Consider the following 25,585-nt stretch of genomic DNA (forward strand, 5'->3'; position numbering starts at 1 on the left):
CCAATTCCAAATGCAACATAGCAATATCATGAAGTATCTAGCAAATGGTCAATGTACCTAATACCAAGATCAATGTCAAAGCTCCAACCATGGCCTTAGGAACATAAGCATGACAACATGATCTTACCATATCAACCAAAGAGACAACATGATCCATATGAACATACCATAACATTCACAACTCTAAACACATATCAAGAGTGTACTATGACATAATAATGAGACTATCCTAACACCAGGGATAACATGTCAAATAAAAGCATAAACCACACCTTTACTAGGAACCCGATGAGTCCTCAAGTGCAACCTTATTCACACACCATGAAGAAAACCATCTCCACATACCATGAAGAACTATATCCACATACCATGAAGATAACAAGTGCACAATGCAAATGTCAAAGACACTCCTGCAACAACAGGATCTAAGAAAAACCTCAAACATCTGGAAACACTCAATAAGTATATCAATACCAACAACTCCCACCCAACTGTAATATTGAGTCACTCATGGCGTCATGATATCCATCTCCTAAATGAATATCCTCTAGGTCTACACATATACAACTAAAGCGTGAGTACCAAGTGAAATCAAGAAGATATAAACCAAACTAGGAACTAATATGACATTGCCACATCATCACTATCAAAAGTTCCCACTAAACCGTGTATCCAAGTTATCCATGACATCATGATAAAAAAAAGCACCCTCTAACAATGAGAATCAACTAAGGCATCAAAACATTAAAGAACTCAAAGTGCACATCATGAGCTCCTCAAAAGAAATCAAATTACCATGATCCTCAACCAAGAAGATAATATACCACCATAACCAAATCAAGAATCCAAACTAATGCAATTTAAGGATGTACTTGTATATCCAATCATATCATGCCAAAATCCATGGCACCATGATCACATCCATGAACCAAGCATCTAATTCTTAAAATTTCCATCTTGTCAGCATAAAATAGTCAACCACAATCCTCCACCATGACTGTACTTAATAACAACATCTCATCTCTTCTGCATAAATAAAAATTAGCAAATCATGTGATTAGGGAATAGACAACCCAAATCCAAGCCACCAATATGAATATGTATCAATAATGAAAGATTAATGGGCAAAGACAACCCATAATCAAACCATAAATGCAACTTATAAGTATAGACAACTTAGAACACTATCCAACTTGTAGACCCAACAAGTCATCATACATATCCAAATAAAACACTAATAACCATATCATCATGAGACCAATCAATATTATCAAATCTCAAATTTTCAAAACATACAATGTCATAAACTCATAATGTTACCATAGTCAATATATATCATAAACCATTCATATCAATATATCACTAAACAAATTATGCCAAATGTGCACCAAATCTAAACCAATGTATAGAGCTCTCCAAGAGTTTTCTGTTGACTACTCAAAGTCCAAAAGATGACTTTGCATGCCCAAATTTGTGCTCAAAATAAAAAACATATGACTTTCAGGCTCTTAAAACTTGACAAAATTTTAAAATCATAGACTCAAACCTAAACCAAGTTGTAGTGCATTGAATCAACTTCCCAACAACTGTAAGAAGTCTAAAATCCAATATCATGAGTAAAAGTTATGTCCATTTTACTAAGACAATCTTTTTATCATTTTCATTGCAATTTTTTTTACAATATTCTTTTTTATGATGAAATTCCTGACAAGATCAAATTTGACGGTTATCACAGGTTGCAACTAAAAAACTTTTTGCATTTTCTATTAACGTGGCCAAACTAGAGCATATTATATATCAAAATTTATGGAAAAACCAACCCAATCCAATGGTGAGGTCTATTTTTGCCTAGAAGGTCATTACTGCAAGCCACCCCATATAAACCTTTTTAAAATTAACTATTCAAAAAACCCTTTTTTCCAACAATTTCACACACCCAAAATCTACTAATATCCCACCATTAAAAAAAAAAAAAAACCCAACACCCTTAGATGTGCAATAAAAAAACTACAAAATTTGTATATCTTGCCCTTTCTTTTATCTTCTCATACGTTCCCATGGATTCAATCTAGTGTTACAACAAGAAAACCATAACTCTAATACCACTTGTAAGGAAACTTTCAACAAAAAATATAACCATTTCCACATAACCCATAATAGATCTAAAATAAATATGTAATTAAAATCCACATACAAGAGAATAGACAACATACCCACAAAATCTGACACAAGATATACCTTGGGAAACCCTCATTGAAGGAAAAACCTAGTCTCCAAAAGCATCCATCACTATAAATTATTCAACAAAAATACCATTTGCAATACAATCATGGAAGCCTTCAAATCCATAACCATAACAAAAAAATCCATGTGAACAAACATGAATCCACACATCTCATGTCACACTTTCAACCTTCACAAATGCTCCCTTGACTAACCTACCAACTCTTGCCTTTTTGCATTTTGTCTTTTTTTGTCTTGTCTCTACAACTACCCTTGTGGATTCTTATATAGTAGAAAATCCCACAAAACCACCAAGTGGTATTACATAAACCATGTGCTAGCTCACACATTGAGCCCACATTTAATATTTGGCATTTAATTCTTTTCCCTAATATTAAATAATTACATCAAATATTATCACAATGTTACAATACAACTCATCAAGTATATCCCATGGGAATCTCTACATGTTGCATGTTCATTTAGGTTCTCCTAGGTGCAACATTACATAATAAATAAAATAATATGATATAACAATATTATGTAATGTGTGCAACACACATAGTCTCAACAACTATCACCTAGAGTTGTCCTAGACAATGTATGAAAATTCCTTAAATAAGCATTTTTACACTACTTAGAAAGTTTCTAGACATCAAACCCTAAACCTTGAGACCGTCTAACTTTAAGAGTACATATAGAGTTGGCCAAATACACCTTTGACACTTATTTTGGAAATTTTGGTTTGCCCAACTTCGAAAGGCCATAGCTTTTGAACTATTGCTCTAATTGGCTATTATAACCACTTTTCAAACTCCTCAGCTCATGATCTACAAAGTCCAACTTGCTCAAGTTCCACTTAACCCCATTTTGGATCCCATATGGGGCCTATAAGGTCTTCAATGGCGAGCATGAAGTTTGTATACCAAAATTGCACACCAAAAATCTATAATAAAGTCATGAATACTCATGATATGACACTAAGCCTCAATGGGTAGGCTGATATATCCAAGATAAATATCCATCACTAAAACTAGAACATTTTGAGCTTACTGAGAAACAAGCCTTCACAAACAACAACTCTACACTGAGACAACCCTTATTCAAGAAACAAAAAGGAAATATTTTTGCGTGATGCAACATTGCTCTTACACCTAGGATGCTCCTATATCACAAATGAAGTGCACTTGTAGAGTATAGGAGTGGAGAGTTTCAAGAACCTATACAAGGAGGATGAAGAATTTATAGAAGCCTATAAGGTGTGTATGGATTTCACAACCATTTTCATAGTGAGTATGTAGATTACACCTTACAGAATGGATTTCTCTTCAAGGGTGGAAAGTTGTGTATACTTAGGGGATCCATGAGAGATAATTTGATACAAGAGAAGCAAAATGGATGTCTTAGTGGGAACTTTGGCCTAAATAAGACATTGGAGTTATTCTAGAGGTTCTTCTATTGGCCTAAAATGCAAAGGGATGTGAGGAAGTATGTGGAAGAGTATGATGTTTTTTAGAGAGCAAAAGGGTCTACCACCAATGTAGGGTTATACCAACCACTTCAATACCAAATAGGCCATGTGAATGCATCAACATGGACTCTATAGTTGGATTACCTAAAACTAACTCTAGTTCTGACAATGTGTTTGTGGTTGTAGACATGTTTAGTAAGATGAGCCACTTCATCCCTTACAAGACAACTCATGATGCCAGTCACATTGCTCAACTCTTCTTCAAGGAGGTGGTAAGAATGCATGGGTTGCCACTAAGTATTGTCTTATACTGGGATGTCAAATTCATGGGACATTTTTGGAAGACCCTATGGAAGAAATTGGGTACAAATATTTCCTTTGGACCAACTTACCACCCATGTATAGATGGCCAAATAGATGTCATAAATGGGATCTTAGGAAACTTGCTAAGGTGTTTGACCAAGGAGTATGGACAAGTATGAGACCAAGTCTTAGCCCAAGTAGAGTTTTCTTAGAATGATAGTGTCAACAAGTTCACATGAAAGATCCCATTTGAAGTAGTCTATGGGATACATCTAAGGGGTGTATGTTAGCTAAGAGATCTAGGAGACATGGAAGGAAAAAGTAGTCATGCAGAGGATTTTTCTTAGTCCATGAAAGAGGTCCATGAGAAAGTCAAGAAAACATTGGTAGAGGCCAACCAAAAATTGAAAGCCAAGGCAAATGAAAGAAAGAAATCGCATTTTGTAGTAGGAGACTTGGTGATGGAACATCTCAACAAGGCTAGGTTGTAGAAGGGAGTTCCAAGAAAGCTACAATTGAGGAGGATAGGTCCATTGAAAATCTTAGCCAAGTATGGCCAAAATGTATACAAAATGAAATTGCCCATAGAACTAGCCATATCACCAATATACAATGTGCAAGACCTTGTTAAGTACAAGGGCCTAAATGTAGGAAAGGAATATCATACTATACAAGCAAATAAGGACTTGAGCAAGGCACCTAAACCACAAAAGGAACAACCCAAGGCAGAAAAAGTGTTGGATTCTAGAGTGAGAAAGAGGACAAGGCATGGGGTGTACATGGAACACCTAATGAAGTGGAGAAAATTACTAGAGATAGAAACCACTTGGGTTGCAGCCAATGAATTCAAGAAATTGGACATTGGAGAAGACCTATTACCCTTAGAGGTAACTTTATTTCATTTCTGGGGAGAATGGTGTAGGAGCACCTAGGTAAGGCATTGAAAACCCTAGGTCTCATACTAAAATTTGGCTTGTAGTGGCTCTATCCAAGCCACTAGTGAATAATGGAACACTTGGGTTCCTAAAAGTGTGAGTATGTGATAGGAAGATCCAACAAGGTGATAAATTGCACTTTGTCAACTTAGAATGCACAATTGTCCAAAGTTGCAAAAAGTTGCTCTAGTGCAATTATGGTGTCAACTTGGTCTTAGCACCCAAATTGAAGGAGTGTTGGAAGAAGGTGGAATGTGGTCCATAGGTCTAATGAAGGCATGAGGAAAGGTTAGAAAGACAATTGGACAAGTGAAATTGACAATAGCAAAAAGCTGTCAAGGTTGTCAATGACAACATTTCTTGCACAATTTGCATTCTTAAGCATGGGTAGTTATGGAACTACCACAACTATTGGATCATGAGGAGGAGTTGTATATAAGACCAAATACAACCTATTGTAGTGGTTGATTGGTGTTTTGAAAAAAAATCAATAGGAAGTTATTGGTTTTGTTTGCACTTTTCTTGTCATGGTCTATTTGTAATATGAGAAACTTGTCCTCAATGGATTGATCTTGGTATCTATATACATTTTTTTATTTTACTCATTCTTCTTAATAGCTTAAGATTTGAAGTTTTCATTTTCATTAGTTTTATAAATATTTTGGGAAGAACCATTTTATTGGTTAGGTTTTGACTGAACATGGAAAACTTGCTCCTCCCATAAATCCCATTATGGGATCATCATGACCTATTGGGACATGCGAGGGAAATAAATTTATAGTGTAAATATGAAATTTGAGGGCTGAAAAGAGTTAGATAGCTACTTTTAAGTTCTTGTCCTATGCGAGACAACATGGTCTCAACAAGACACAAGAAGCATCACAATAAGTGATTGTGAGCATGGTTGGATTGGAGAGCATAAAAATGGAGTTGGGATGTTCTTTAGAGGGATGTTAGAAGGATTTAGAAGCATTAGATTGATGGTGTGTGATCAAACCCATGAAATCCATAGCCAAATCCACTAAGTTGTTGATTTCCTTTGTAAACTAAGCTAATTAGGGTTTAGGGGTATACAGGCATGTTAAGAACCCTAGAATAAGAATTTTTTCAGGAATAATAAAAAGGGTATTAGGATTGGTGACTTGTTTGGGGTACTATTAAGGAAGTTTGTAAGTTAGAGTAAAAACCCTAGTTTTGGAGGGCTAATTACCATTAGGTCTATTAGGTCTATTTTATAGGGATTGCAAAGATTGTATTAAAGCTAAAGGTTATAATAACTAGAACCTTCCAAGAATGAAGTGTTGACACATTCTAACACCCATCCATTCATTGGGGGAGCCAAGTTTCAGTTTGAGTCCTTGGAATGCATTGTGACCCTAATGAGCTAGAGTGGAGTTGAGACCTTTGAATTGGTGGATAGATTTCTTGTAGAGGGGAGATAGAAAAAATATCCTAACGGCTAGGGAAGTCTAGAGGACCCCTAGGGACTAGAGAAGTTATCTTGAAGTAGGCGTAGAGGAAGGGCCTAAGACAAACCCTAGTGATTAGGGTTGTCTTGGAAATCTCACCATCAGAGTAGCTCATTGTAAGTTGTGTAATGAGTGATAACATAGTAAATAAAATATTTAGACACACATTAAAAAGATAAGTTAGAGATATTACCTCACCCATGCCTTGAGTACTTGTAGGAATCAAATGATACCTAGTGAGAGGTAGGACTGGTTTTCCTCATCTTCATGAGAGGGCATTATAGTTTTGTATGTGTCATCTTGAGGGTCTGGGTACCAGAGAGACCAATCTTGGGTAACTCAATGCTTGAGGGTCCAGGATCTAGTGAGATACTAGTCGAGGGTATCTCAAGTAGTTTGACCATGTGATGAAACTCCCTAGTATGTATCTTAAGTCTCCTTCATGGTTTTTATATTTTCCTTTGGTGGTGTACTTGTTGGATGTTACTTTTGGTGGTGTATTTTTTGTGAGTTCTTATTGTTGGAGTTATTGTTGGTAATTTACTCTCATTTATGATAGTTGTTCATCTATTTGTTATTGTACGTTTGACATTGATTTAGAAATTAGTATTCTTTCGGTGATTGTATCTCTTTGGTTTTGATACTTTATTTTATTTGATATTTGGATGCTGACTTGGTATGTGATGTTGGTATTGGATGAGTGTTCTTTCAACTTTGGTTATCTTTTTATATCAATAATTTGTGTACCCTTTAGGTAGACTTGGCTATTAGGATCCTTGAATATGATTGATTTTATGGTTTGATTATTTGTATGTGGATTGTTCATTATATTCCCTGTATGTTGGGAGTGGGAACCTAACTAGGTGACCACGTGATAGAGAGGTATTGACTTCTCATCATTTTGTTCCCTCACAAATTGACAAATATTGGATGTTTGTTGATGCAATTGTACCTTTATTATTCTTTTTCTTATCTTGGATATTTCTATTTAGATATTGTATCTATGTAATTATGTATCTTGTATTTTGAGATCTTATGGGTTGATGTATTGTATTGATGCACTTATATTTATTATTGCATACCCTGTGATATGTGCGGTGAATGTTCTTGTCTAGATATTCTTTATCATATCCTTTGTATTTATGTATTTGCTTATGAGATTATGTGTTTTTTATTCATTTATGATTGTGGACATTATGCTTAAGTTTAAAATTAATTAATAAAACTTTCTTAAATGTGACTCAATGTAAAGAAACCTTTGATGAATGGAAACTATATTTGTAATTTCTTATGTGTACTTGATGTGTATGTGTATATTGCTTATGCATTGTTATCTTGTGTTGTACAAACTTTTAAAAAAAGTTCGGTAAAACATTGTACAACATAGTAGGTTAATATCTCTTGGGTTCCCAAGTTGGGAATTACAACATGAAACTTTATTTCTATTATCTCCAATAAAATGTAATTATAATATTTAGAAATGTAACATGTACAACCAAATGAGCATTTTCTTTACAATATTTTGCAAGTCAAATGTGCCATAGATAATCCTAGGAACCTTTATTATACAAGCAATTTTTAACCACCCAAGAAGGTTTTATAAATTTAACCCTAAACTTTGAGGTCAACCATCACTAAGATATTATTATTTATATTTTATTACATTAAAATAGGCCCCAAACAACTTTCAAAACTCAAACAAACTTGTGAAAGAATTTCATTTTTTCTATTTTAGGTAGTCCAACTTTTGGAGACCACAAGTCATTGCTACTTGACTTGATTGACTACTATAATCCTATTTTGAAAATGGTGCAAAGTACTCCACAAAACTTCACTAGTGTGTGCTTTAGTCAACCAATGTTCGACTCATTTTTGGAGCATCTAAAGCCTTCAAAATTGAGTTTGAAGTTTATGTACTTTGTTGCCAACACCAATTTTTTTCAATATCTTCAAAAGTGGACTTGATCTTGCAATGTAACTTTATTGGAAAACTGATATATCCAAAGTGAACCTCTAAGGAAGAAATTAGAATATTCTGAGATACAATGACTAACTTACCAAATAATACTTGACATAATGCAAGGCTAGAAATCTCCAAAGGAGATGTCCTAACCCCCAAAAATTAGCCACAAAACAAAATATAAACATAAAACAAAGATTTAGATCCAAAATAACACTATTTGTCATAATAGAATCATAATATTTACATCCAACATGCCTAACTGATTAGCCTTCTAGGTTATAACCAAATACATAAGCAATTGCAATCGTAGTTCTACAAGACCTCACAAGATCCAACTCCTAGCTAGTCCAGATCCACTATCTAGTAGAGAACTTCAAGAAGAATCTATATTGTGCTCGCAAGCCACCAAGCAACCTCCTTATTTCCCAAGTCTCAACTACTAGCTCTGCTAACAAATTTCACTCGTCTCAACTACTCCTTGCTTCCTCCATGCTAGATGAATAATGACTCAAGGCATCAAAAGACCCCCTACTTATACTAAACCAAGCCACAAGTAGGCCTATCATAATTGACATTAAATAAACACTCTCATTAAATACACCCTCTAGCCACAAGTTGTCTTGGCAACACATATTAAATACATGAAATAATTAAATACTTAGGATAAGCCCCAAGTTTATAATGCATAACTAACTCAAAAGGCTACATAAGAATACACACACTTAGACATAGGTCCACATGTCATCCAATGATCCAAAACCAAGAGTGCAAATGCCAACTCCCACAGATTGAAGCTCATGAATACAATCTCCAAAGGATGCTAGTAAAGTAGGAACACACTATCATCAGCCACCAAAACGACTCTAAGTACCTAGTATATTTTGATTCGAGAGATACTTGATACTCTGTTATTATATGTACTTTGAGATGACCTAAGGGTCGAATGTTATACTTTGATTTAGTACCATAGACGCTTTAGTGTTATGCTATTCAGTTTATCATATTTGCATGTTGATGTCATTTTGAGATGAGAGTAGATCTATGATGATATTTGACTATCTGGTATTTGGATACATGTTTTCTAATTATGTTATGTGATGGATTTTATGCCATGGTTATTTACTTTATTCTTGTCTCTTTATGTTGTATGTGAACATGAGTGATGTAAATGGATTAATTAGGTATTTAGTGCATTATTGCTTCGACTATGATTTTATATGCAATTGCACTTGATTGTGTGTTTTAGTGTGCATGAATTATATGCCTCGCAATGTCACATGGAGTTAGTGATTCAGCTATTCATATTTTACCAATTTTGTCCCTATATGGTCGATGTATCCTTATTTAATTATTTAAATTAAATCCTTTTAGTGATTATTAAATCCAAACTCATCTGCATTATGTGATTAGACCAGTAAGCATGTCTGTGCATTTAGAGGTTCACATTGTCATGAAAATTGTTAAGTGATTTTCTGTGATTTTGGGTTTTCGGGCTTTAAATCTTCTTGAATTTAATTTTGGCAGCTTTGCCTTAGGTGAATTTCCATTACGAGGAATAACCTATTTTCGTTTGGGTCAATTCAAAGTCTAGTTAGTCCAACTGGCTATTTACCCAAATCAACTATTTACTTGAAAAGTGGATAAGTTTGGAAAGAGGAATTTAATTCCTCTTTTTTTCCATCTTGGAATTTAGAAATTCGAAGAGCTTTTCTAAAATCCTTTTCTGAAGGATTTGAATTTTGTTTGTTCTGGGAGCTATGAGCATGGAATTTTCATGAGATCAGTCTCATTGGATCTAGTGGCTCGGGGATACCTTGCTTTGTCATTACTTTCGATAGTTTTGACGGATTATTTATTTTATTAGCCTAATTTCAGTTTCTGTCCCTTTTGTTGTTAGGTAGGGCTTTCCATTTTTCTTGTTTCTACTTCATTTCAGCTTTTGTTTCTTGTAGCAATTTGTTTGAAGGCTAAGAACTAGTGTTCCCCTTCGTTTCTATTTTCTAGTTTTGCCTGGTTGGTGGGGTATGAACATTTTCCCTATTTTTGGGATGGGGGTTTGGGGTTTCACACCATTATGCTGGTCATTTTTGCATACAGTGCCCAAACTCAAATATTAGTAGATTTTTGAGGTTTTTGTACCCAAAGGTCAAATGGGTTTTAAGTTTGAAAATTTTCAATTTTGGGGTTTTTACCTCGTTTTATGTGCTACCCTATTTTCTTGAGTTTTCTTGGCACAATGTTAGTCATGGACTTGGATCATCCGTTTGGATGTCAGTCGTATCATTTTTGCACTTTTATGTTTCATTGGGATGCGTGTTGCACTCATCCTCCTGAGTCTATTTTTGGCTGAGTGACTTTTTGCTTTGTGTTATGATCTTCATGATGGTGGTGCACCACACATGAGTTCGTGGGCATACATTCTCGGGTGACTTGAGAGTCCCGATCTTCCATGGTACTTCTAAAAGTTATGATTATTGGGGTTGGGTTGGGAATTTGCATGTCTACAGGCACTCATTGTTGGATGAGTATGGGTAGGCTAGGGTAGCATATGGAGGGGGCTTCTTTTCTGCAACTTGATGCCTATTTCTCAAGGGTTGGCATGCATAAGTTTTAGTTAAGTGATAACTAAAGAAAACACTAGGTGGTAATAAAACTTAAGATAATAAAATGTGTGTGCAAGGCCCTCCATTGAGGAGTTGAAACACACGATCTAAGCTTGGGCTTGTCGATGCCAAGCGACTCTCCATGATGTCAGCACCCTACTTAGTAGTCCATTGAGTGTCTGACCAAGACTTATAGTTTATGCATTATCTATGTCTTGGTCTCAGTCATCACACTGTTTGGTGTGAGTGTAGGCCATGGACGTTTGCTTTATGTGTTTTTGTGGTTGGGTCATTATCTCCATCAACACAATGGGAGTGGGCTTGCAAGTTCCATGTGGTTGGGAGGCGTAGCTACCTATACCACTGCTAGGGACCAATGTACAAAGACAGTCTATTGTCCTAGTGCGACCGTTGTTGGATGTTTTCACTTGGTGCTTTGGGTTCCAAAGTATGCTTTCTTGTGATTTATGCTTTCATTGGGATGCTTGTATATCATGTTTAGATGATGTTATTTATTGATGCATTTCCTTATATTGATGATTAGCATATGATAGATGATGTTATTTGTATTCATAGGATTATCTTATGCTTTCCTTTTAGCATGTTAGATTTCCTCATGCTTTCATTGTAGTATGTTTTAGTAGTGACATCCTTATCTAATAGTACTGATGATTTGGTTGATAGCTTGGGATGTTATGCATGGGGGATGGCTAGGGCCCACGATAGTCTTATAATGCTATTATGGTTGGGAGGAACTGCATACTTAGTTTGGTTGTTTTGCTCATTGCGATTTTATTTCTATTTATTGCAATGTTGTTTTAATACACTATGATGTTTCCTTCTTTATTTTCCCTTCACTGCTTGTTAGATGGTTAGATGTTATTTTCGTCTTTCAGTATTTTTTCGAGTGTCCTTTTCCTCAAATTATGGATATAATACTCCTTGGTGTGGAGGTTTTGAACTCTGTTTTACCCTTTTTGTTTGTCCTTAAGAGTTTTCTTGTTTTCTTGGGCGACCATGTGTCAGCATGGGGTGATACAATAATGTGTCACATGCCCATTAGAGTTATGACATGCGATACTGGAAAGTATCACACCTCTTAGGAAGAAATGTCATGTGATACTTTCCAATATCACACCCCCTTTGAGGAAGTGTTGTACAATACTTGTAAAGTATCGCATGCCCTTGAGAGTGTAGACACCTAAATTTGATTACACCGCTTTGGTAATCCTATTTAGTTATCTCTAAAGGCATCATTAATTAAATTCTTATTTAATTAATCCTTTGCCATCCCCTAGCTGATTAATTTAATTAATCATCTATAGTCCTAATTGATAAATCAATTAACCTATTATTTATCAATTAATCCTATTCTTCTATCTAATTCCAAAAATCCCCATTTATTAAATAAATCTATTTGATAAATAAAATCCTCAAATTCAAAAACCCCTAACCTATCTCTAATCCTCCATTTAGCCTAATCCACCCCATCCACCCATACTAACCAAGCTTAGCCACTAACTCACCCACCCTCATTAATGCCATCCACTTGCACATCTCTAACATCCCTAATCTAATCCTAAACCCAAGCCTAATCCACTCCCTAATGTTGTCACATTCCCTAAACAAGTTTAAGACTTTCCTAAACCAAATCAAAGTCTCCCCTCAAAAATCCCAACCACCAAGTCATGAGTGCTCTTACAAACCATAAAAGACTCTTACAAGCCCACTCATGACTCTTACATCCATCTTGCACACTCTTCCCTCTTCCACACTCATTCCTCTTACATCCCTCTTACATACTCAACCCCACTCATCATGCCTTTAACCAACCCTTTACCCTACCCTCTCACACTCATCCTCCTTGTGACAAGTGTCACATTTCCATTGGTGCTAAACAAGCACAATCCATGTGGTCCCCTTTGAGTGCATCTTAGCCCTCCTTAACCATCTCCCCATCCTTGAATCTTAGCCCTCCATCCCTCAAGCCCTTAGCCTATAAATTGAATCCCATCCCAAGCCATTTCAATAACAATCTTTGAGCTAAAGTTACCATGCTAGTTTGAGAAGCCAAGCCATCAATCTTAACCTTATAATGCCAAATTGAGAGCTCACAAGGCTACCAATTTTCCATTACCCACTCCCATCCATCGAAGCATTTGAGCAAGCAAATTGAGCATACATCCACATCAAAGGACACATCTACAAAATCAAGGAAGCATGGAGTGTTTCCTTTTTTGGGTTTGCATTCCTTAATTGTTTCCTTTGTCTAATCTCATATGTGAATATAGTTTTAGTTTGTGAATGTTTCTCTTATTGCTAATGTTCTTTGCATACTAAAATCTTGTTCTATAGAGAGAAGTGTCGCCCAATCCCTGACAGTGTTGCATCCCTTCTTGAGAAATGTCGTGCGATATTGGAAAGTATCACCCAATGCTGATTTAAAGTATCACTTGGTAATTGTAAAAACCTATCCGGGCAGACAACGAGCACTTTTCGATAAGACCCAAATTCTCGAGAAGTGTTTTAGGTACCCTCTTAGGTGTTCTTCAATTCTTTGGTATCGCATTTTGAATTCAAAATGTTTTGATTCGAATTCAATTTTGCATCTTCAGTTGTCAGTCATTTTGGTCAATAGTGGCATTTGGAGATCTGTTGGTGTCAAGATGTTTGGTTAGTCTTCTATTATGATCTTTGTGATCCTTGTATGTTGTTTGTCATGTGTATTCATGCTCGTTTAAAAAAATATTTATCTTGGCTTATATTTATCCTTGTTTCCAAGGATCTCCAGGTAGGGCATTACACTCTAATACGATAACTCCAATCCTTATGCGCACATAGAACAAGGTCCACCAAAATGCCTTGAGCACATCCCAAATTGCCCAAGACATAAGGTCCACAAAATCCAAGCTTGATGCTCCTACATCAATACTAAGTTTCTAGAAATAACATCTCTACGCTAAGATAACCCTTATTGACAAAACATCTAATATTTTTGGGTGATGCAAGATTTTCCTTACACCCAAGATCTCTTGTATAAAAAACCTTTGATGAGTTTTAGAATCAACAATGAAAATATGTTGATGATGCCATATTGAAATCATTCACTATTGTACATAATTTGATTTGCTTAGTCCAAGGAATGTCTCCATGTTTGTTTAGTCAAAAAAGATTACAATTTAGATTCAAGTAAGTTATGCATGAACTTGTGTTGTAGTTGTATTTTAATATACAAAATTGAACAAGACCATTTGAGAATGAATTTATAGAATGTAGAAACCTATTTGGATTCACTACCCTATTATTTGAATTCGTTGAAGCATTATTTGTAATCACATTTGAGGATATTTATAACTCAATGAGTGATTACATTCTCTCAAATTAATGCCATTGACAAGCTAGATTATTAATAGATAAAGCTAAAAGACATTATTCATTGACACACATATGCCCTAATGGAGATATGGTTCTTTTTCCTTTAGGAAATTAAATTCTTTAGTACTTTCATCTTATTATTCCATATGAATTGATTACACATTAAAGGTTTTAAATAGGCACAACTCAACTCATAACAATAAGTAGAAAGCGAGAGAAACCTTAAAATTTGAATTTGGAATTTAAAATGTGAACTTCTTTCATGCCGCTAGATCGATCATGAATGAAGAAAAATACTTAAACATGGAAGTGTTGACTTGAAGAGATGAGCACACGAATGAAAATAAATATCATTAAATAAAATTGCAACTACACTCACACAAGAATAATTATAGATAATTTAAGAAAACAAAAAAAAAATCCAAACATAAATCAAATTTCACACATAAATGTACTACCATTTTTCAGACTCCAACATATCCTTTTGAAAGTTAAGAAGATTTGATATGTTTTAGGATCAATGATGGAAATATGTTGATGATGCCATATTGGAATCATTCACTATTGCACATAATTTGATTTGCTTAGTCCAAGGAATGCCTCCATGTTTGTTTAGTTTAAAACATATTATGGTTTAGATTCAAGTACCTTATGCTTGAACTTGTGTTGTGGTTGTATTTTAATAAACAAAATAGAACTAGACCATTTGAGAATGAATTGATAGAATGTGTACGTAGAAACATATTTGGATTCTGCCCTACTATTTGAATTCATTGAAGTATTATTTGTAAACACCTTTGAGATCTATAACTCAATGAGTGATTCAATTCTCTTAAATTAATGCCATTGGCAAGCTAGATTATAACCCTAGAGTTTGATCTTGTATGTGGTATTTGAGATGATTACCCTTTTGAATGCGTCGTATAATGTAAATTCATGATTATAACCCTAGAGTTTGATCTTGTATGTGGTATTTTATGATAGGTTTTCGTATTTTGTCTTATAGGTCTTTGGTGATTTTTCTATTAATTAAGTCAGATTAAAAGGTTAAATTAATGATTTAATTTAATGATAAATTATTATGATATTTTCAATATTTATTATATTTAATTAATTGGGAAACTAATTAAATAAAAAGAATTAAATTTAAAGAGAAAGTTATAGTCTAGTTTGAGAGCATTATAATATTTATTTAATTTAATAATAATATATTTAGGAGATCATTTTTAAATAAATGCTAAATATTATTATTACTTACGTTAATAAATATTTTATCAATTAAACGCTTCAAAAATAAATTAAAGAGTGAAAAAGAAATTAATTTATTAAAGATATTTAAAATTGCATAAAGTATGCATGAAGTTTCAAAAAAGTTAATGAAGAGTTGAAAGTTGTGATCAAGGAGTTCCCTCGGGTGATTGCACAATTAGTGCCCCAAATTTAGGAGAGAACTCCTTATCAGCAATTGAGGGTCCATTTTCTAGGGACCGAGAATTTTTGGAGAAGGGAATTTTTAGAGAAAAGGTTTTGAGAGAAAAGAGAACTCTCCCACAATCTTCAGGTAATTGCGAATTAGCATCAGAACTAGGTAGAGCCTCGTGTTTTATTTACCCAATAAATTATGGTTCTTTGAATTTCCTATCTTCATTGTGCTTGTTAGATTGCTTGTCCAAATTTCATTGTGACAAATCTTTCAATATTTCATTTTGAAATTACTGGCATGCTTATCAATTTCTTCTGCATATGTAAGGTTGAAAATTAGAAACCCTCGTTTTGTAGATTAAAGAAATTAGTATTTTTAATCAGGAAGGGTTTGAAATGAAATAGAAATTTTAAATTGAAATTAGACTGGTTTGTCGTACTTTCCCTATCAGAGTATTGTTAGAATTATATATATATATATATATATATATATATATATAATTCATCGAGGAATTCTTTTAAAACAAATTTTATAAAATTTAAATAAAAATAAAAAATAAAAAAATGATTGGGAGAGCGGGGGGCCACCAACCTCCCCACCCCCCTTCTTACCTTTACCTCCCACATCGTAGCGAGTACTGTTGCGACAGTCTCCCTGCTGGCCGTGTGGGCCTTAAGCGCTGCATTTGTAAAGTTTCAATATAGTTTTTTAAATTTTTAATAAATTTTAATAATATTTTTATATTTAATTTAATATATTTAAAAATTAATTAAACTTTAAATAATTTAATTCAAGTTTCATTTTATTTTTATGATAATTCATTTAAATTGATATAATTTATTAATTAAATTATTATTAATATTAATTATGATTTTATTAATAGATCAAGGGTTATTTTATTAATAATCTAAAATAAGTTATTAATCAGGTGATTATAATCATTAATAAATTAATGATTTTTGGTTGAATTTTAATGATACTTAAATAAAAGTTTTAATTAATTATTATTAAAATGTATTTGGAGAGTAAAAATGATTATTGAATTTTAATAATATTTAATTAAATTATTATTAAAATAAATTAGAATTGTAAGTTGTGAATGATTAATGGGTGAACTTGGGATTTTTTTTCCTAGATGAATTTATACGAAAATGTAAACTTGAAACCTATAGTAAAATTTAACCCTTGTGTTTTAAAATGTAATGTATTGAGAAAGTTACATTGCGTGTTCTATATGTGATGCATATTTTATGATTTGGTTTTTGGGGTTTGACTTAGCCTTGACTAGTGTTAGGATATTGCTAGAGGCTCAGGAGTTCTGTGTTTGTGATGTCATGATGATGATTTGAACTCGATCTTTTAAACTCAACCATGGTGATGTGTCTGGTATTCTCTATGATGAGTTTGGATTTATTGTTCGTTATTGCTTTCCAGTGTTCTTGTATGAAGCTGAGGTGAATGGTATGACCTATTTGACTTAACCTTAGAGTCTTCAATCAGTTATTTTTGGGATGTTTTCCAATTGCTTGTAAAGGATTGAGGTGTTATTGTGAATTATCTTTTGATGATTTTTAGTCGCTTATATAGGGATGAGGTGAAAATTGTGATTCTTTAATTTGAACTTTTATGAGCTTAGGGTAGGTAATCTATATGTTAAGTTGGGAAGTGGCTTGCAATGGAGGCTGGGGCCCAAAGTGGTTGCCAGGGTAACCCATTGTAAGTAATTAAAAGTGAAAACACTACACTAAATGAGAGTAAAATGAACCTAATAAGAGTCTTGTCTTTCCTAGCCCATGCCTCAAGTGCTAGTACAGACTAGGATGAGAGTAGAGAGGATGCTTGGTTGCGACTTTGCATCATTAGTATGCCTTGTAAATATGGAAGGATACTAGTGCCACATAGAGTCATTAGGGGGCTAGAGGATTAAAAGACTAGCCGGGTAATCCTAGAGTTGGTTCATGTGATGACTTTTGCCCATTAGCAATATAGATTTCTTACGTGTCTTTGTTTGCCTCTAGGTCTAGATGTCGATTTATCTTGAAACCTTTGAGTTAGATTACTTGTAGGGTTTCCTTGACATAGATATTACTTTTGATTTTGGAATTGATATCATGTTTGGGACTTAAGACTATCTCCTTAACGCGGTGGGAGTGAACCTTTTTGGGTTACCATGAGGTCGGGTGATAGCGCTTTTTACTTTTACCATTGAGATCTGTTTGTTGATGCCATGGCTGGAGTTCCATTTTTTTTCCCTTCTATCTTTGTGTATTATGATGGATGGTTATATCTTATGATGGATGATTTCATTTTCATTCTATCTTTGTGTATTATGATGGATGGTTATATCTTACGATAGATGACTTCACTTATTGTATTGTACTTTGTTTCATGGTTCCAAAAGGGATGATGTAATCTATTTTTATAAATGTATATTTTTTTAGCCTTTCATACCTTGTGACATGTACAATGGATGATTGTGCATTCTGAATTTTATTGCCAAGTGGCATTTAGAACAAATGTAAAATATTTAAATGGACGGAACTCATAGTTATTCTTTTATGTGGATGTGTTAATTGTAAGACTTAGTATTATTTAAATTTAAATGTGATTCAACATCTTGGGATCCTTAAGGAATGTAATTTGTTATGTTTGCTTATGTATGATTGTATGTATTGCTTCCGCTACTTTATGACTGTTGTTATATGTTATTATTTAAAAAAAAAATGTTTGGCAAACTTAGTAAAATTTTAGGTTAGTTCTTTTGGATCCCTTAGCGGAATGTTACATGTAAGGTTCTTTCATGCTGCAAGATCAATCATGAATGACCAAAAAACACTTAACATGGACATGTTGACTTGAAAAAATGAACACATGTATGAAAAAAACATCATTAAATTAAATTGCAACCACACTCACAAAAGAATAATTATAGATAATTTAAGAAAACCGAAAAAATCCACACATAAATCAAATCTCACACATAAATATACTTTTTTAAGACTTAGGTGAACAACATTCACAAAACATATTCTTCCATTGATTAAGAAGATTGAAACTTCGACCTTACACCTATCACAAAAAGCTCTCCAAAATTGAACTCACACAATAAAAAATATGTGCCTCATCCAAATATAAGTGTACTAAATATAACCCAAAACTAAAATTAAAAATCACACCTTCACACCAAACCCAAATTTCCTTTTCCATCTTTCCATATGACATACCCAAATTTGAGGTTTATAGGATTGTGTTCACACTATTGCAAAGATAGATGATTGCACTAAAACCATGAGATTATAAAAATCTTGTCCATTGCCCCACAAAAACAGGAAGGAAAAAACAAATCTAAATCAACATGCGAGCATTACATTCAACGAAGTTAGAAGAAAACACATTTATCATATGGACATATAGGCTAGAGAGATAGAGAAACAAGAGTTTTCTCTACAATGTAAAATCAAAGCCCATATGGTCAAATACCATACGCAAACAGTCCGATTCCCGAGACCAACTTTAAAGCAAAATAACAAATTAATAAATCCACACAAGCTGACCTAGCCTGCCCTACTCCTGACCAAGGTTAAAATACCTATAACTGCAGGTGACACGTGGCAAGTAAACCAGAGGTTTACTCAGTGCAGTTACTCTGTAACGCGGTGGAGGTGGTGGGGGTGGGCTGTTGTCCAACAGGAAAAAGAGACGAAAGAGAATTTGGAAAGCATGCTTCACAACACACGAACTTTTATTAGCTCTTCACACCATTAAAACACTCCCACATACCATGGATCTCTAACAGAACAAGAACAAAAGAGAAGAGAAGCACAAGTCAAAACATATACGGGAATAGAAGGAATCTGATCTGTTTTCTATTTATTATATTTGGTTTTGTTTGATTTGGGTCTGGTTCATAGAGAAGGAAGATGAACTGTTTTACATGCTATGGATCTGTAAAAGACGATAAGATTGTGAAGCGGCCTGAAACTGGTAGTATTAAGAAGAGCACTGACGATCATCATCATCAGTCGCCTCGTGTCTCTCTCAATCAAAATGGAAGGGATTCTTCAGGTATGTGGGTCTGCCCCTTTTTTTTCCTCCGGTCTTTGTTTGTTTGTTTGTTTGTTTGTTTATTCCTCTTCTTTTAAGAGGATTTTTGGTATTTTTTGATTATAAATTGAGCTTTAGCAATGCCGGATTAATGCATGTGTTCTAATTTTAATCTTTCACGGACCCACTTGTTTAAGGTGTTAATTTGACTGAGACCCCTCTGTTTTTTCTCATCTTTTTCAGTTTTTATGGGGGTTTTCATTTGATTATCAGTAATGATAGATGGATACCCATGTGTTCGTAATTTGGTTTTTCATGGGCTCGTTTGTTGAATGCGTGGATTTGACAGAGGCCACTGGTCTCATTTTTTTTTGTTTGGTTGAAGATTTTCAAGATTTTGATGTTTTATAATCTCAAAGGGACTGGCAGCTATGACAGATTAGAATCCATGCTTTTATATTTTAGTTTTATATGAACTCATGAATCGGAGCTCATTTGACTTTAGCCCACTCGTGAATTCGCCAAAATTGTGATAGAAATTCTGTCTCTCTTTGAGCATGTTTTTCTGTGGCCCATTGAAGCTTATTTTTGAATATTGGAACTCACGGGATAGTGACCAATTTTAGGATTTATGGGACTGGTTCTTTTTTGTTTATCAAGAGATTTATATGACAAATCTTTCAGGTTGTATTGGCCTTGATTTTGTAGGGCTTTTATCAAGTTTAAGACTCTTTTATTGTTGGAAGGTAGAGGGAAGGCGAAGAATAGATCCTCTACCTCGTCTGTCCATTGCTCCTCCTTAACCTAACTCGTGTGTTTAGGTGGAGGAATTATTCTATCTATGAACCTTTAGGTCGAGGAGTCTGTTAATCTATTACTTTTAGGTTTAGTGATCCCATATAATCTAGTTAAGAAATAGTACTCCGATGACAGATGAAGTATCAGACAGATACTCCGCTCAAATATTTTAGTTAGATTTATTTTTTGCATAGAGCTGATTTAACATAGACGCTCTTCTGAAATTGTTATTCTCTAATCAAAATCTTATATAGAGGGTTCTATGGCCGCTTTTGTGCTCCTTAATTTTCATTCTTTAATCGAAATCTTATATAGAGGGTTCTATGGAATATCAACCATTAAAGACATGATATTTCCACATCCCGTGTAAATGTGCTGTAATGCTTCTGGCAGAAAACTGTGTAGAATATTTTGTATCAATGTTTTGGAGCACACTTCTTGATCCATCACCAGGAGAAAAGTTGTAACTAGTCTTAGCATAAAGTGGAGTGAAACTGATAACACATATTGGGCAATTCTATGAATGAGGTTTACAGTGGCATGTTATATGGCTTCTCTTCCTTTTTGTGAAGGTAGTGGTAGGGGATGCTTTGGTCGTTTTCCTATATGTTATCGGTTTCTTTTTAATATCTGAAATAGAAGAGGAATACTTGTTTACCCCAGATTTAACTTGAACCTAACTATTAAACTAATGGAGACTCATTTGTAAATACAGCAACTTTCAAAATATATTTATACGCTTTTTTAATAGTGTCCACCAATAAAGATTCTGTGAGTTTACTCGTTGATATTTTTTTAATTTGTAGAAATTAATATTTCTATCAGGTCCCATTTCTTTTGTGGTTTCATCTGTTTTGAGCTTTTTTGGATTATTGGAAAGAAAGGAGAGGAGTCGTCTGGATCTTTTACCTGTTTGTTCACTGTTTTTTTGCCGCATGGTACAGATAGATTTAAGCCAAAGCCCTCCCTAGAGAGAAAACAAGATGAGCTCCCTAAAATTGGAGATCAACCTATTGCGGCTCAGACATTCCATTTTCGAGAATTGGCTGCAGCGACAAAGAATTTTAAGCCAGATTGCCTTCTGGGTGAAGGAGGCTTTGGAAGAGTATACAAAGGGAAGCTTGAGAGTACTGGGCAGGTCATTTTTAAATCCAAATTATTTTAGATAGTTTTGTTAAAAGCAAGCATCCAGTTGAAATATAAGAAAGAATTGGTTGGTTGAAATCATTTACATGGCTAGAGTTCATACTTTTACAAAGAAACTGAATCCACTTTTTTTAATTGATCTTTATTCCTATTGTGTGTAGATTGTGGCCGTCAAGCAACTAGACAGGAATGGCTTACAAGGAAACAGGGAGTTCCTTGTTGAGGTTTTGATGCTGAGTCTTCTTCATCATCCAAATCTTGTTAGTCTTATTGGATATTGTGCTGATGGAGATCAGAGACTTTTGGTGTATGAGTATATGCCATTAGGATCACTTGAAGACCATCTTCATGGTATTGTACTGTAAATACGTGTGCTTGCTTTATTTTAATTTGTGCTTAGTCTGTTGTCTGTTAGCATAATGGTTGCTACCTCTATCCTTTTGAAATAGAAAAGCTCAAGTATTATGCGATAAATCAGAAGTGATAAGTTTAGCACAATAATTTGGCTTTGCAGATCTCCCGCCCGATAAGGAGGCTTTAGATTGGAGCACAAGAATGAAAATAGCCACAGGTGCAGCAAGAGGGTTGGAATATCTACATGACAAAGCCAACCCTCCAGTCATATACCGTGATTTTAAATCCTCTAATATTTTGCTGGATGAAGATTTTCATCCTAAATTATCGGATTTTGGACTGGCTAAACTTGGACCTACTGGAGATAAGACACACGTCTCCACAAGAGTGATGGGAACTTACGGATATTGTGCACCAGAGTATGCCATGACAGGTCAGCTGACTGTAAAATCAGATGTGTACAGTTTTGGGGTAGTTTTGTTGGAGTTAATTACAGGAAGAAGAGCTATTGACAATAATAGGTCAGCAGGAGAGCACAATCTTGTTGCTTGGGTATGCTCTGTACCGCAGCTGTATAATTTCCGTGTTACCTTGTTTGGTCAATAAATTCCCTGATATTTGGATAAGCAATGGAGTAAGAATAATGATGATTTACATGGACTTTAAGTATGAGTTGGGTTCCTAGAAATCAAATGGTTTTTTCACAGCACACACTAAAATGCATCCTTTTGCACTAATTTCAAATACGTATATTGTCTGTTAGAAACCTTCTCTGTTCAAATTTTCCATTCTTATAGAAACTGTGAAGTACGGTGTTTCATTAATTTGCTAATTAGGTTTACTTTGATTCACTTTTTATGCACATTTTAAACTAGATAAATTTCAAATGACTGTGCAGGCAAGACCCTTGTTCAAGGACCGCAGAAAGTTTCCACAGATGGCTGATCCAAGGCTCCATGGACGGTATCCTATGAGAGGATTGTATCAAGCTCTTGCCGTTGCGGCAATGTGCCTTCATGAGGAGGCAACCACACGTCCTCTGATTGGTGATGTAGTTACTGCTCTCGGTTACCTTGCATCTCAGACATATGATCCAAATGTTCATCCTGTTCAAAATGCTCGCAGTACTCCATCCACTGCACCTTCCACTCCTCCCCATGAGAAAAGAGCTAATGGAAGAAAGCACACTGATGGGTCTGATTCAGAGAAGGACAGAGGGAATAGACATAGAAGTAATAGGTATAGATTGGCTCATGAGGAAGGTTCTCCTGATCATCGCCCTGCTCGACTCAGGGCATTGAATAACACGGGTGAATCTGGAGGTTCTCAAGAGGGCAGCGGTAGGGATTCAGGAGATTCTGACAGGTCTGACGGGATTAGGGATAGTCCTAAAACCACTGGGAGAGCTGCTAGAGATGTGCATAGAATTTTGGCTGTCACTAAAGATCGTGAACGGGCAGTTGCTGAAGCCAAATCATGGGGTGCTAACTGGAGGGAGAAAAACAAAGCTAATGCCAATGGTAACATTGATGGTTTTCACTGAGTCTGCTGGAGTAGCCTATGAATTTTAATTATCAAGATTTTCCTAATCCCACAACTAGTTTGGTGTAGGAAATTTCAACTTTTGAACTTGATTAGAAACAGTTATTCCACCTGTAAATCTCCATCAGTCACAAAAGCGGGAATGTTATACAACTTGCAAGATTCAATCTTTCGCTTGAAAGTTGAACATGAGTAGAGCAAGAGAAACAAGGAAGCTTTTAAGAGTCTTCCAGTCCTTTTGTACAGGAGAGGATCATTATGGTCAAGTATTTATACCATTCACGGAGATTTGTAAACTGATGTGTAGTGGCAAAAATTTGCCCATCCTCAAAATGACTGTTGGAGGCAACAAAACTGTTGCATTTGATTTCTTTCCATCATAGGAGTTAAAAGGTGATCAAGCTTTTTGCCCCTGCCTATGGGTCTTGGTTTCTACAAGGCAGGTAACTCTTTGTATGTACATATGAGCTCTACTCAAGTGTTACAAGCGGTTTTTCCCTTTTGGGTTTTTCAGCCTTGAGATATTTACATTCAATGTATACCAAGGTTGTTACGATAATGTTCTGTGTGAGTAAGGCTTAAATGTTCTTCTTATCACAATGTTCTTCCCAACTTATTGTTGTGTTTGATTTCAACTAACCCTATTTTTGAATCAATATTTCAGATCACATCATTTCATAAAAGTGTCATCATCCTAATAATGGATCACAAAGTGTGGTCTGAAATGTTGATTTAAAACATTCATGCAGTTATTGTGAGATATTCTCATTTGCTTTCAGTATGCTCTCTCATTCGCTTATAATGACTCTGGAAATATCTCAAGTTTAATCCATATTCACATGCCTGGATAAAATCTCAAAGAGTATATGCCATAGATACTGCAATTCTTTCATTTGGGTAATACCTGTCTTTTGGCAGTTTGCTACAGCTTAAATAACCACCGCATTCAAAAATGTTTGTCAGTCAACTGCAAAATGTTCCATACATCAACTAAACTCGAATACTGACTGAATACGGTATATTTTGTTAGTGACCAATAAAATATTGATTTTGATCAGTGATTAGAAAATTAACTTGAAGAGTTAAGAACGCATGAGGACAGTCAACACACATTATAGTGTCATTTATGATTCTTATTTTTTCTGAATTAATAATATAAAAACCAGGAAAGTTATAATTCTGGAAGTTTGATAGCTTGTACCCTTTGTTTGAATTCTTGTCCATCCACCCATTGCAGATAGCAGTATTCAGCCCTTTTTAAGCTCAAAGTCTATATTTATAAATGATAACCTTTATATAATAAATAGAAGGCCGGAAAAAGCAGTGGTACTCTAATAACATACATATTTTGTTTATTGGAGTAAGAATCAAAATACAATGTGACAGCATCATCATCAACAACACATATCATTCTAAACCTTGTTAAGAGATCATTAGCATATATCACGATAGAAGTTTTCCATTGGCTCTTTCGTTGTCAGGATATAAGTGGAAAGGGAAGCTTCAGTATGGAGAAATACTTCAATTTTCAGTTGATTATTAAGGGTGAAACATTATGTGCTATATATATAATATGTGGCTCACTTACCATGTAGCAAGGATTCCTCTGTATAGAGACTGGTAGAAGTTGGTATCTATTCTTAAGACTAGGATATTCTAGACTTCCACCAGATGATGCCTGTAAATAAACTTAGGCAATTTGAGTCACATAATTATCAGAGGACAATTCTTTTATGTGCACCTGAGTTTTATAATGGGCATTTAAGCTCCATTATAGTGTTGTACACTCGCATGATGATGTTGCATTTCAACAGTTGCTTAAGATTCTTGAACTAGGGGAAGTGGAGTTTACAAAAAATCCCTTATAAACGTCCGAGTTTACATTCTTAATGTACTGAATCGCTGTAGTTTTTGCAATACAAGCTGTAAGTAATAT

The 25,585-nt window shown here is 34.7% G+C and overlaps 1 protein-coding gene across 1 annotated transcript; it reads left to right on the top strand.

Annotated features, from left to right (window-relative positions):
* The first annotated feature begins 19,556 nt into the window (after positions 1 to 19,556).
* Positions 19,557 to 24,208, top strand: LOC149533117 (putative serine/threonine-protein kinase PBL7). The gene is made up of 5 exons (XM_089806524.1): positions 19,557 to 19,830; positions 21,552 to 21,745; positions 21,915 to 22,104; positions 22,268 to 22,659; positions 23,006 to 24,208. Exons 1-5 carry the CDS (start codon positions 19,686 to 19,688, stop codon positions 23,648 to 23,650), a joined length of 1,566 nt encoding a protein of 521 aa, XP_089662650.1. The 5' UTR covers positions 19,557 to 19,685; the 3' UTR covers positions 23,651 to 24,208.
* The last annotated feature ends 1,377 nt before the right edge of the window (positions 24,209 to 25,585 follow it).

This window comes from Cupressus sempervirens, chromosome 10, assembly GCF_028749045.1.
Source record: "Cupressus sempervirens isolate cs-2001-9-10 chromosome 10, ASM2874904v1, whole genome shotgun sequence".
Lineage (NCBI taxonomy): Eukaryota > Viridiplantae > Streptophyta > Pinopsida > Cupressales > Cupressaceae > Cupressus > Cupressus sempervirens.